The following is a 13,912-nucleotide window of genomic DNA, read 5'->3' on the forward strand; positions in this document are numbered from 1 at the left end:
TGCTTAGCCTCTTCATCCTGAGCAGTGACTCACGTTTGAGGTCCTGAATAAGCTACCTTTGTAAACCCTTTCCTTGTTTTAACTGGTTAACCTCAAGTCCGCTAGCTGTCTACACTGGTGGCTTTTATAAAAGCCACTCTAAAAACAGAATAAATGGGACAATTAAGATGACTGTGGCACTGAGGGTAACTCCGTTGACTGAGTGCTTGCCCAGCATGCAGGAAGCCCTGGGTTAGCTCCTCAGTGCCCCCATAAATGGAGGTGGGATGAGTAAACACCGTAACCCCTAGCTCTCTGGAACTGCAGGATGATGGAAGGTCAGAAGTTCAAGGTCATCTTTGGCTGCCCAGCACGTTTGGGGCCCACCTGGCATCTATGAGACAGCAGGCTATCTCCCTATGAATGTGGTTCTGTGGGCATGGCAGGTAGGCCTCTAAGGCATTTGAGCTCACACTGTCCATGGAGGAGCTCTGGCCTGGGATTGCCTCCATGGTATTCCCTGGTCACGGTGACCCACGTGCAGTCAGTGCCCCGATACGGTTGCTTCTCTGGTCTTCACTGGTGATCTCTTTGTTGTGCTAACTAGAAGGAGGCCTCTGAGAACCCCAATTTGAAGGCACTTAAGGGATATGGTATCAACTTACAATCAGAACAACCACCCCTTCCTCACACTCTGCGGACCTCTTTGGAAGTTGCTACCTCTGTAATGTGAGGGTCCAGGCTCCCTTCGTAGACCCCCGTACTTTGCGAGTGTAAGTGCTGAATTTATGACATTCTGTCTTTTCAGTCACAAAGAGCCAAAGAAACCGGCAAGTGTCCACGCGCTCCAGGCCAGCGAGCTGGTTGTCACTTACTTTTTCTGCGGAGAAGAAATCCCATACAGGAGGGTGCTGAAGGCTCAGAGCTTGACCCTGGGCCACTTCAAGGAACAGCTCAGCAAAAAGGGAAATTATAGGTGAGGGTCTATTACCTAGAGAGCCTTTGCTGATCTAGAGTTTGCTCAGAACTCAAAAGTGCCTGGCCCTAGAACATCTCTGTCTTTGCAGGCCTCGGGTGGATTTGGGAAGTGCATGGAGGCTGCCTGAGTGGGCTGCTGGGCATCTAGGGGCCTCTGTCGCCTCTCCCCCCTCACCTCTAACAAGAGCAGCCATGGGGGAAGCTGCTGAGAGGGGGTGGTTCTCTGGAGATCTAGCCAGGTCTTCTCTTCCAGGTGAACAAGACTTGAGGACAAAAAGTTACTGCCATTTGCTTTACCAGGAAAGCAGGGCTCTGCCTGAAATTGGAGGCCCCCTTGTCTGTTTGGGGTGGGGACTGATAAGGGAGAGCCCAGAGCTACCTCAGAGGCCGCCATGTTGGAGGCTCAGAAAAGCAGAACAAAGCTCAGGAGTCACCAGCCTCTCCCTTGCTGTGTGAGTGCGGTCCCTGGGTTGGACAGGTCACCAGCAGCAGTGTTTGTCTAACTGAGAAGGAGCCAGGCGGGCCTGTGGGCAGTCAAGAGGGTGACTAGAGCTGGTCAGTTTCTACTGGGCCCTGGGCTTCACTTCCTTCTCCCTGCCACCTGGCCTCTTTGCCTCCCTGGCAGAGTGGAGGGATCCTTAAAAAGGCCCACCCTGACCTTGTCAGGTCCTTGAGAGGACCCAGGAGCTAAGGATGTTGAAAGCCAACTCAGAAGCATTTCTTAGCCTTCTTACTGAAAGGCAGGCGATGGCCATGCCAGTTGGTGTAGGACTTGACCCACTTGGCCTCCCTCCGGAGGGAATGTGTGTTCGGCCCATTTATGTCCCAGGTGCAGAGCACCAAGCCTGGACAAAGTGAGGCCGACCAGGCACTCGGGGGTCTCTGCTCTTCAGGTTTGCACCTAAGGAGTGTCCCCTCCCCAGTTGAGTGTCCTGAGGCCCTATGCAGAGGCGTAGCCCACATGTACTTCCAGAGCCCGGATGTAAGGGAAGAGCATGAAGGATGCACAGCCTCCTGGCTGGGCCCTGGCCCCCGGGTGAGCAAGCCTGTTACAGGATGCTGGGTTGCCCTACCCTCCCTGCTGGATCCTGTGTGGCTGCACCAGCCGTTCTGTCATGGAGTCCTTTTGGTGGTGCCAACAGTGACCTTTGGCAGGGAAAAGGACCAAGACCCCGCGGGTGACAACTTACTGGGTTGATAGGTGTGTCGCCGAGCCTAGGTCATTCTGTCATACCCAGCAAGAGACCATTCTGAATGCTATCAAAGGGTCTGGGGAACAGGCCCGGCTGCCGCCTTTAATCTTGACAGAGACACAGGTGAAGCTAATTACACAAGTGTGCCCCTCCAGGGATTCATTTTGATCTTGGCTTTGACTCTGCTGGACTTTGAGGAGAAGCGCAGGTGACCTTCAGGGGACGAAAGTGTCACAGCACATTGTGTAGGGCCTACAGGGAAGGGCCTCCTCAACCACTCCGGCCACATCTGGCTCTGATTTTTTTCTTCCCCCCCTAAGGCACATTTAATAAGCCTGGCTTTGAAGCTCTGGCCTCCCCTTTAATGCACATAGACTTGCACAAATGGTCCCCTCTCAAATTCTTTCCTGATTGGATCAGGCTGTGGGAAGGCCCTCCCACCCTCCTCATCTCTGCCGTTGAGCTTTGGTGTCCTGGAGGTGGGGGTTGGGCAAGAGAGTACCGTGCCTTCCTCCCCAAACCAGGGCCTTGACCCTCAACATTTCAGTTTGTACCCCTAACCCCCACCCTAATGAAAAAGAGCCCAGTGAGGCCAGGGTTGTGGAGCTGGGACCTGGGCCGTGTTGAGTAATCTCACCATGGCAGGAGTTCAGAAAGCAAACAGTCCCTCCAGACATGCCAGACACCATTGGTGCCAGATGTCGGGAGAAGGCAAGAGTTTGCCACACGAAGCTTGGTGCTGTGGAAAACCCGGTTCTTGGAGAAAACGAGGGTGAGGCAGTGTGTTTGAAGTCCTGGGGGGGGCGGGGCGCTCCAGAATGTTGCCTCTCTCTTTGCTGGAAGAGGTTGCAATTATGGAAAAGGTCGACGTATGTTTGCCCAGAGGTGCCATGAAAGCCTAACGTGGTACATGCCAGAGGGGTCAGAGCTGGGGGCCTGGCATTGGCATTCAGGCCCTCCTATCTGGGAAAAGGACTCCCCCTGCTTTCCTGGCTCCCCTCCTCTCAGGCTTTCCTAAGCATTTTGACCCAACTGTACCCCTGAAATGGCTGTGCCCCTAGAGAGCCAGCTTCTTTGCCCTCGTAATTCAGTTCACTTGCTCTAAAATGGGAATGACACAATTAACTGAAGAAGATTGAGTGTTTTTGTTTTTGTTTTTTCCCAAGAGAAGGCACCTCAGCCCTAAACACCAGTCAGAATTTTATGTTTTAATGGTTCCAGGGGTGGTGGTGACCTTTATGGGCTGGAAAGGACAATTCACAGGGAAAGCTTAATCCCCTTGAGGGGTTCTCTGTTGCTGGGGACAAGGAAGAGGCTTTATTTAGGGTCCTCTGAAAGGCTTGGGGTAGGCCTGGCCCAGGATGGCTGCTTGTACAGAGTATGAGGACCCGAGAGAGGCTGTCCTTTGTGCCTGTACAATTAAACAGTCCGAGAAGGAAGAATGTTGGGGAGGAAGAAGAGGAGCTTTAATTAAAGGCAGGAGGGGAAGGAGGGTGTTGGAGCCCAGCGAGGTGGGGTAAGAAGAGGGAGGGAGAGAGGGAGAGAAAGGGTTCTGTGCCTACTCAACACAGGTGAGCCCTGGGGCTGGCCCACCTCCTGTTGGGCTGGGCCAAAGACTGTTGGCACTTGGGCAGGTGGCCTCTGGACTGATGATAGCAACCAGTCAGCCTTCCACCTCTATGGGCTGAGCCGAGTCCCAGGTCCCTGAAGGCTCTCCCTGCCCCGCTATCTATCACAAATGAAGCCCGGGCATGTCCTCTTCCCATTCTCCTCCCTCAGAACGAGAGACGAAAGGAGAGTGTCCATGTTGGTCGGGTAGGTGACAGCAGTTCTGGCTAGAGGCTGAAGCCAGGAAGAGCCTGGCCTTGCCACCCCCACAGTGCCTCTGCCTGGCCCATCTGGCAAGGTGGGCTCCCCTCATGAATCTGATGTAGACCTCGGTGTGAGGCTCACCTGTCAGTCTTCACAGACGCCCACCTTGGTTCTCTGTTGTCAAGATGATGCCTTCTCAACAAGCTTTCCCATCTTCTTCTAAGGTATTACTTCAAAAAAGCGAGTGATGAGTTTGCCTGTGGAGCGGTTTTCGAGGAGATCTGGGACGATGAAACGGTGCTCCCCATGTACGAAGGCAGGATCCTGGGTAAAGTGGAGAGGATCGATTGAGCCTCGGCCTCTGTACACCATGGACCCGAAGCTCAGAGACCTGTCTCAGACCTGTGCGGCAGCCACAAAGTATTTTGAAGGAAAATGAAACCAATTAAGAAGACAAAGTCTAGGGAGGAACTGGCCCCTGGGCCTTCAGGAGGGCGGGGTGGTTGCTTTTTAGTATCTATGAGCTAGGTACTGAGATCAGAAAAACCTGAACTATTTATTCAAAACATGACCACTCTGGGCTATTGAAGAGGCTGTGTTTGAGAGACTGCCATACATAATATATGACTTCCTAGGGATCTGAAATTCATAGACTAAGAGAAAACTCTGTATAGCTTGCCCAAACAGGAGTCCTTATTGATATTTATTGAACAGTCAATTCCCCTACCCCCCAGTGTATGCTGCTTTAAACACGGAAGTGGGAAAGAGAAGTTTGGATTGCTGTCTACACTTAGGAGCCGAGCTGGGAGTGCATTAACCATTTCTTCGTTAACAGAGGACTCTGCTCTGCATGACATTTCTCCAAGTGAAGACAGGCTTCTTAAAAAAAAATGGTGCCCACATACAGACATCGGTGCCACCCCCACCCCACCCCAGCCATGCTGCTCTGCTTGTCACAGAAGTCTTGAGGGTCGATTGTGACAGCATTTTCACCACTGTGGGAATGTCATGTTGGGTGGGGGCCATCCAGAGTGGAGGAGCGGGGAGCCTTCACCCCGGGGCCAGAGGGTGTACGTACCATCTGCGCAGTTTACCCTCACTGAGTCCTGGAAGCCCGGTGGCTGAGCCTGCCACCCTTCACAGCCCTGCTGTTCAAGCTTGTGATGTTTTAGGAAGTGAGAGTTTCTTTTCATTTTTAAGTCCGTCTCTGGACCATGGCCATCAGGAAATCCACCCTTGCCCACCTGACCCTGCGAGGACACGGGCGCCGAGCAGCACCTCTCCTCCTTTACCTTCCCCTTGGCGCTCGGGTCTGTGTTACGTTAACCTGTACGTCCTGTTTGCCATCCTTACTGTACTATAGGCCTGTGTATAGTGTAGGGCAGAGTGTTAACCCACTGGCTAGTGCTTGACTTGGGAATCGGTACAGTACCTGTACAGGCACGGGGACCCACTCCGTGCACGCCCTATATTCAGGGCTCAAGCTCTCCCTTGGTTTTTGAAAGGGGTTTATGTATAAATATATTTTATGCCTTTTTATTACAAGTCTTGTTACTCAGTGACTTTTGTCATGGCATTTTGTTCCACTTAGACTAAATTATGCATTATAAAGAGTTCATTTAAAGAAAATTACTTGGTACAATAATTATTGTAATTAAGAGATGTAGCCTTTATTAAAATTTTATATTTTTCAAACTGTTGGCCTCATCTTTGGATCCCCCAGGGTGGGAGTGGGACCAGGGAATCCCATTTGTACAGGAATGGCTGGATGTGGCTCTTGTTGCTGAAGCCTTGTTCTGCCGGCTACAAAGCATGGTTACCTGGCCTGACTGAGTGGTTTTCTCAGTCTTGAGTGAAAAGCCTCTGGAATGGGCTTGTAGCCAAGGGATGGCCAGCTGAGGCCAGTGGGTTTTGAAGCTAATGCCATCTACCCTTTCTGTCCTGGAATCTGACCTTAGATCATCTACAGCCATCATCCAAGCTCTGGGCAGGTCAAGTGTTGGGAACAAATCTTAGGGCCTCAGTAGGGAGTCAAGAAGAGCAGCTTGCCCTTTGGTGGTGTGTGTTACATGACCAACCTTAGACATCAGCCTGCAATGGCTCACTTAGTAATGTGTTCCCCACATGTGTGGCTCAGGAAGCCAGGCTGAGGCATGGACAGTGTCCACTTGAAGTCCTATGAGGTGAACTTTGTAGAAGTCTGGTGATGGGCTGAGGTATAGCTCAGTGGTAGAGCTCTGTTGGATGTGAATGGCCCTGGGTTCCATCTTCAGCAGTAGATGGAGGATGAATCTTGTAGCACTGGGTCTGTCTGAACTTCCTCTTGCTGCATTTTCATGATGTTAGGCTCAGCAGTGGATTTGACTTCGGTCCTTGTTGACCACTAGTGTTAGGCTGAACAGATAAGTCGAGAATCCTTGCTGTGTGCAGCGTAGGGTCCACAGATGTAATTCTCCCAGTGGAGGCTTGTGGGTGGTGGGGGGGGGGGGTGTTGCTGTAGGGATCCTTCTGAATCCTTCTAAAAGATGGGGGAAGCTCTGTAGTCCAGAGCCAGGGAAACCTGCTGTGCTTGGTAGCCTTGGAGGTTTATGGTGTCCATTTCTCTTCATCTTCAAGCCTCTTGATTCAGCTTTAAAGGAGGTAAGGAGGGTTTAAGGTTTGAAGCCAGCAGTGGTGGTACACGTCTTTAATCCCAGCACTCAGGAGGCAGAGGCAGGCAGATCTCGAGTCTGAGGCCAGCCTGGACTACAGAGTGAGTTCCAGGACAGCTAGAACTGTTACTCAGAGAAACTCTGTCTCCAAAAATAAAAAGACCTAGGATTTTTTTTAAAAACTCCTTTGGCTCTCTGCTCGTTGGGGGACCTGCCACCCAGCTCCTAAATAAAACACATGGAGTCCTATTCTTTCTTAGGAATGCTTGTTTCTAGCCAGCTTTTCTAATTTAAATTATCTCATCTACCTTTTGCCTCTGGGTTTTTACCTTCTTTATTTTTGTGTATCTTACTTCTTATTCCTCCATGGCTTTCTGGGTGGCTGAGTGGCTGGCCCATTCCTTTCTTCCTCTTCAATCACTTCTCCCAAGATTTCTCCTATTTATAATTCTCTCTGCCTGCCAGCCCCGCCTATCCTTTCTCCTGCCTTGCTATTGGCTGTTCAGTTCTTTATTAGACCAATCAGGTGTTTTAGACAGGCAAAGCAACACAGCTTCACCAAGTTAAACAAATGTAACAAAAGAATGCAACACATCTTTACATCATTAAACAAATATTCCGGGGTTGGGGATTTAGCTCAGTGGTAGAGGGCTTGCCTAGCAAGTGCAAGGCCCTGGGTTTGGTCCTCAGCTCCATAAAAAAAAAAAAAAAAAACCAAAACAACAACAACAAAAAAAAAACCCACAGCATAAACAAATGTAACACATCTTAAAATAATATTCCACAACATAGGTTTGAGTCCCAGCCCTACCACCTGCTGTGTGAGTACCTGGCCTAGCTCCTATTATATGTGAGTAATGTAGCTGGAGTAGTTGATCATTCAGGTATTTATCATTTTTAAGAACATCCAACATGATACAGCATCCGATTTTCAAGTGCACAGTTTTATTATCTGCAATAGTGACAGTATTGCACAATTAGACTTCTCTGTGTGTCTGTTGTATCTGTACTTGAATGTGGAAAGGTGCACCTGCCTTTGGAGGCCAGAAGTCAGGTGTCTTGCTCCATCAATCCATCTCTCCTGAGATAGTATCTTACTGACCTTGGCGCTCAACTGGCAGCCAGCAATTCCCAATGGTCCTGTCTCTAGCCCTCACAGCATTGGGGTTACAGGTGAGTGCGCAACCATGCTTGGCTTTTTCCCTGGGAGCTGGGATCTGAACTCAAGTCTTCATGCTGTACAGCAAGAGCATTTACCCACTGAGCCATCTCCCCAGCCCTGGAACTCCTCACCCTGCATAATTAGGTATTTACTCTTGCTGGCCAACAAATCGTTTTGCCTCCTCTCTGACCACAGCAACTACTATGTTACTTTCTGTAACTTTCTAAGATTATTTTATGTGCGTGAGTGTTTTGCCTGCATGTGTATGTTGTACCACATGCATGCCTGGTGCTCAGAGGTCAGAAGAAGGCATCAAATTCCCTGGGACAAGTTAGAGATGCTTGTTAGCCACTATATGGATGTTGGGTACCAATCCTGGGTCCTTTGTAAGAGCAACAAATAACCTTAACCACTGAGCTGTGATCTCTCCGGCTCTATGACTATTTTAAATACTTAAAAAAAATTTTTTTTCTATTCAACTTTATTTTATGTGTGTTGTTGTGTGGCCGTGGGTGTTGGGTCCCCTGGAACTGGAGCTAAAGACAGTTGTTGAGCTGCCATGTGGGTGCTGGGAATTGAATGTTAGTCCTCTGGAAGAGCAGCTGGTGCTCTTAACCACTGAGTCATCTCTCTAGCCCCTATTTTAAATACTTCTAAGTGCCTTGGAAGTCATATTTATCCTTCTGTGACTAAAACTGCATGTAGTCCCTGGGCTTTATCCATGCCACACTCATGGATTTTATTTTTCAAGGCTGAGCGTTGTACATACATACCACATTTCCCTGAGCTCTTCATCCAGCAGTGAGCATTTAGGTTAATTCCACATCCTGGCTCTTGTGAAACAGTACAACAGTGAACAGGAGAGTGGAGAGAACTCATTGAGATCTTGATTTGAATACTTTGTGATAAATCTCCAGAAGTGAAATTGCTTTTTTTTTTTTTTAATTTAAAGGAATCTCTTCAAACTGCTTTCCCAAAGTGATTCCACAGTTTTCTTTCCTGTGAAAAGTATACAGTACTTTCAAATTCCTCATGCACTCACTAACACTTGCCTTTTATTTTTATTTGTTTGTGTTCTGTATATGTGAGTGTGGCATACATGTGTGGTAAGTGTCTTAGTTTGGGTTTTTATTGCTGTGAAAAGACACCCTGACCACGACAACTCTTTTATTTTATTTTATTTTATTTTGTTTTTATTTGTTTGTTCAAGACACGGTCTCTCTGTGCAGCCTTGGCTGGCCTGGAACTCGCTCTGCAGACCAGGCTGGCCTCAGACTTAACAGAGATCCACCTCTCTCTGCCTCCAGAGTGCTGGGACTAAAGCTGTGTGTCACTATCACCAGGCTCACAGCCACTCATAAGGAAAACATTTAATTGAGGGGACTCACATTTTCAGAGGTTCAGTCCATTATCATCATGATGGGGAGTATGGCAGCATGCAGGCATGGTGCTGGAGCTATGAGTAACACATTTGCAGGCAACAGGAAGTTGACTAACTGTTACACTGAGGGAAACTTGAGCAAGAGACCTCAAAGCCCACCCCCACAGTGACACTCTTCCTCCAACAAGGCCACACCTCCTAATAGTGCCCCTCCCTTTTGGGGGCCGTTTTCTTTCAAACCCCCACAGTGAGAGAGAGGACAGCTTTTGGGAGTCGCGTCTCCTTCCGTGTTGTTGTGAGTCAGGGTCTCTCTTGTTGCTTCCATGCAGCACTCTAGGCTGTCTGGCCTTCAAGTTTCCAGGCAACTCCTTTGTGGCCACTTCCTGTCTCCTTAGGAGTGCTGCCACTACAGAGACACTCCACTTTGTAGCTCTGGCTGTCCTGGAACTCACTATGTAGACCAGGCTGGCCTCGAACTCATAGAGATCCACCTGTATCTACCTTCCCAGTGCTGAGACTAAAGGTGTGTGCCACCACGGCTGGCACGTCCAGCTTTTTATACAAGTTCTGGAGACTGAGCTCATCATCACGGTTGCCCACTGAGCATCTCATTTGCCCTTTTTGTTGGCTTTTCTGGCAGGCACCCTAGCAGGCATGAGAAGACAGCATGACTTGCATTTCCCTGAAGATTGGTGGCATCAATCTGCCCTATACCTGCTGATTATTTGTATGTCTTCAGAGAACCTTCTTTGTCTTTAGCACAATTTTATATATTTCTCTTTTTTCTATTATTTCTTTATATGTATGGGTGTTTTGCTTGCATATATGTATGTGCACCATGTGTGTAGAAGAGGCACTGGATCCTCTGGAATTGGAGTTACTGACAGTTGTAAGCCACCATGTATTATGGGAGTTTTGGGGAGGAGGTCTTCAGGTCAGTTCCAGCTTGATTCCTCCAAGTCCTGTATTCTTCAGCAATGTGGTTTTACCTTCAAGTTATGGGAGGCAGCCAAGGGCAACGACAATAGCCTGTATGGTTTTGGGGGCCCCCTTGAACCTCCCCACCCCAACCAACAACTCAAAGGGAGGCTTTCCATGCCTGTCACTGGGGGTTTGTGAGTCTGTGGCTCTTGTGGAGAGTTTTATCACTCTGTGGTATAATTCTTCACACTGTGTTTATACACACATGTATTTTTAAGAGCAAACTTATAAAAGGATGTTTCCCTGTAGCTTTCTCAGACATCCATAATGTCATCTCTCCCAAACATTCCACCAGAAAGCTTCTAGAAATGATCACACTGTCAGCAAAATTACAAGAGACAAAACTTTAAAAAAAAAAAAATGACCATTCTATAAAAGCACTTTACAGACTTAAGGTGATCCCAATCAAAATCCTTAAGACATTCTCCAGAGAAATAGAAAAAACTATCCTAAAGTTCATATGGGAGCACAGAAGACCCCGGACAGCCGAAACAATCCTGAGCAAAAAGAACAATCCTGGAGGAAATGCCACACAAGATTTCAAGCTATAGTACTGAGCTACAGTGAAAAAACAGCATCGTACTGGTGCAAAAGCAGGTGTGTAGGTCAGTGGGACAAAGAGGACGACTCCAACATGAATCAGGAAATGGCAACCATCAGATATTTGACAAAGATACCAAAACTTCAAAATGGAGGACAGACAGCATCTTCAACAAATGGTGCTGGGAAACTGGAAATTAGTCCCATACCTGTCACCTCACATAAAAACTAACTCCAGATTAGTCAAAGACCTCGTTCATAACTGGAAACAATAGACAGCTAGCCGTGAGCACAGGCAGCAATTACAAGATACTGGCTGGAAGATCACTTTCTCAACAGGTCACCATTTACTTAGGACTTGAGGCTGGCAGTGGACAGATGGGCTGCATGGACTTCTGCACAGCAGAGGAAACAATCGACCGAGCGAAGCAGAAGTCCACAGCACGGGAAAGAATTTTTTCCAGTGCTGTATCCGGTGGAGGATGAATATCCAGAAGAGACGAAGAACTAAAATAAATAATAAAAGGACTCCATTTGAAAAACGAGCTACAGATCTGAACAGAGTTCTTCTCCAAAGCAGCAGCCAAAACAACAACAACAAAAATCTTAAAAAGTGCCCAAATCCTTAGCAACTAGGGAAAATTAGCAAATCAAAACAATTGAGTTTTTAATCTTGCCCGGGTCGGAACAGCAGAAAACCAATGCTGGAGGGGGCGGAGGGGAGGAGGAGAAACCTTGTTCACCATTGGTGGGGTTGCAAACCTGTGCAGCCACTTTGGATCTCAGTGTGGAGCATGCTCAGAAAGTTAGAGTAGACCTACCCTATCACCCAGCTCTGCCATCCCTTGCATCTGCCCGAAGGACTGGACATCCTACCCCATAGATGCTTGCTTGCTCAGCCATGTCCATTGCTGCCCATTCACAATAGCTGGGAAATGAAAACCACCTAAACGTCCTTTAACCGAGTGCAAAAGTGGTGTGCATACACCAGAGAATACAGAAATAGAATGCAGAAAAATTTGCAGATAAATGGGTACAACTAGAAAGTGTTCTGCTGAGTGAGTTGACCCAGACCCAGAAAGACAAAATGCCACATGTCCTCTCGTTTGTGGATCCTAATTCTGAACCGTTATATATAACTAACTATATGACCTGGAGTAACCATAAAAGCTAGGGAAATAGAAAGGGACCATGAGGGGCAGAGAGAAGGGGCTGTGGAGAGAAGGTGGTAGGACATGGGTCTACGAGGTAAGAGGGAGGAGGAAGTTTTCTTTACTTCCACCCTGCACATTTTAGTGTGTAACTCAATTGCAATACTTAATTGCTTACTAATGTATCCACATAGTCGGGAATAAACATGTTTTGTTCACTATTCTTTGTAGAACACCTAGCATGGGGCTGACCACCCCACAGGCACGCATTCAGTTAATACTGATGAAATAGGAGCAAAACAAATTGTCTATGGCCATAGTACCTTGGCATCGTCCTTTTAAATTAAATATATACCATATGTTTGTATTATTTTGTAACATGGCATTTTCATTCAATAAAGTCATTGGGCACATTTCCATAGCAAGAGGAATTTTTCTGGATCCCTCACAGGAAAAAATTAAATGTATTTATTTGATCATTTCTAACTGGACATTCGCATAGTTTCTAGTTGTTTTTGTTTGTTTGTTTGTTGTTGTTGTTTACTCTGAGTATAACTAAATTACCAAGTCTAGATCTTTATAAATTTCACCATGACCCCCTCCATACTCATGCTAAGTAGTCTCTCTAACTGCTGGCATGAAGGCTTTCCAGGTTGAACTGTCAAATCAAAGGTCTTTTGAGGACTTTGGCCACATCATGCCAGGCTGTCTGAGGTGGTGACTTTTTGAATCTCCAGGGCCTTACACATGGTTGACACTTGACCTAGTCTCTGCCATTGGTTGGAGTGGCCAGCCTGATATTCAGGGCTCTGCAGAGGTCCTTCTGGGGACACAGACTGACAGGGTTTCTAATCCAAGGCCCCTCTCACATTCTTAAGATGTCGTTAGTCAAGAATGCATTTAAGGGGCCTCATCTACTGAGCAGGTGCTCTGCAGGGGCCAGCGCTCCCTCTGTGCTCCCAGCTGAGAATTGTGAGTGCATCTCACTAGCCCAGAAAAACTCAAGTCAGAAATGAAAGCAGTTTTTGCCTAATGTGGACCACACCCACACCCTTGTAAAGTGAATCACAAAAGAAAATTAATCCTATGATGGGGAGGCTGAGGCAGGAAGATTAACAAACTCAAGGCCAATTTGGGCTATATAGCAAGACCTTGCCAGGAAAAAAAAAAAAAAAAAAGGAAAACTAAGTTGAACCAAGGTCAAGGTGTAAACAGGATTGTGTTCCCAGAAAGGTGCAGAGGAAGGAGCTTCTGGAAGGACCTTCCTTGCTTCATCCAGCTTCTCATAGCACCTTGGCCTCTCCTTGTGTCTTCCTCCCTCTGTGCAGGGTCCTCTGATGTCAGAGGAGAGAGTCAGACCCTCCTAGAACTGGAGTCCCAGAGGCTTGTGAACCTCCCTGTCAGCACTGGGAATTGAACCCAGGCCCTCTGTAGGAGCAGCCAGTGCTCTTAGCCGCTGAGCCGTCTCTGCAGCCCAGCAGTTTCCTTGTATAAGAACAAGTCATTGAACCACAGCCCATCTTGATGACCCAGCTATAAAGTCTCTACTTCCAAATGAGGTCACATTCTGAGGGGGAGGGACTTAGACCTCACTGTGTCTTTTTGATAGACAGTTCTGCTGTGACAAGTAGCCATAGGATTGCCTGTCCCCTTGCCATTTTGTCTTTTTTTTTGCAGGGGCGGGGGGGAACAGTACAAAATGTTCACTGTGCTCCCAAATACCTATCATTCTGTAGTTGCACTCACAAGGCTGAGGCAGAAGGATTGCTGTGAGTTCAGGGTCAGTATGGGATACACAGTCAATTCTGGGCTATCCACACATACAGTATCACCCCCAGGAGAAAGACTTTCCTCCTACTCATCCTTCCTGTCTGTCCGTCCTCCCCACTTCCCAATCCCCATCAGAGCCCAGGAAGCCATCTTTCTTGGGCATCTCCATTCAGAATAGTAGACGGGGCACCAGTTTTCATTTCCATCTAGCCAAGGTTAAATTGAAAAATTGAAGATGAGATTGGACCCTTCCATTCTGTGTCCATGAAGGTTAAACGCAGTAGAAATAAGGGGATGCAATTACCCCTCCACAA

At 47.8% G+C, this 13,912-nt stretch overlaps 1 protein-coding gene across 5 annotated transcripts in view; it reads left to right on the forward strand.

Annotated features, from left to right (window-relative positions):
- Axin2 (axin 2) overlaps positions 1-5,657 on the forward strand; it is an 89,554-nt gene extending 83,897 nt beyond the window's left edge. For all 5 annotated transcript variants that reach the window (XM_036195879.1, XM_036195878.1, XM_036195876.1 and 2 more), the window contains exons 10-11: positions 788-955; positions 4,187-5,657. In XM_036195879.1, coding sequence (XP_036051772.1) covers positions 788-955; positions 4,187-4,313 — 295 coding nt within the window. In that variant the 3' untranslated portion in view covers positions 4,314-5,657. The remainder of the gene's footprint in view (positions 1-787; positions 956-4,186) is intronic.
- Positions 5,658-13,912: the final 8,255 nt, after the last annotated feature.

Source organism: Onychomys torridus, chromosome 8 (genome assembly GCF_903995425.1).
Source record: "Onychomys torridus chromosome 8, mOncTor1.1, whole genome shotgun sequence".
In the NCBI taxonomy this organism is placed as follows: Eukaryota; Metazoa; Chordata; class Mammalia; order Rodentia; family Cricetidae; genus Onychomys; species Onychomys torridus.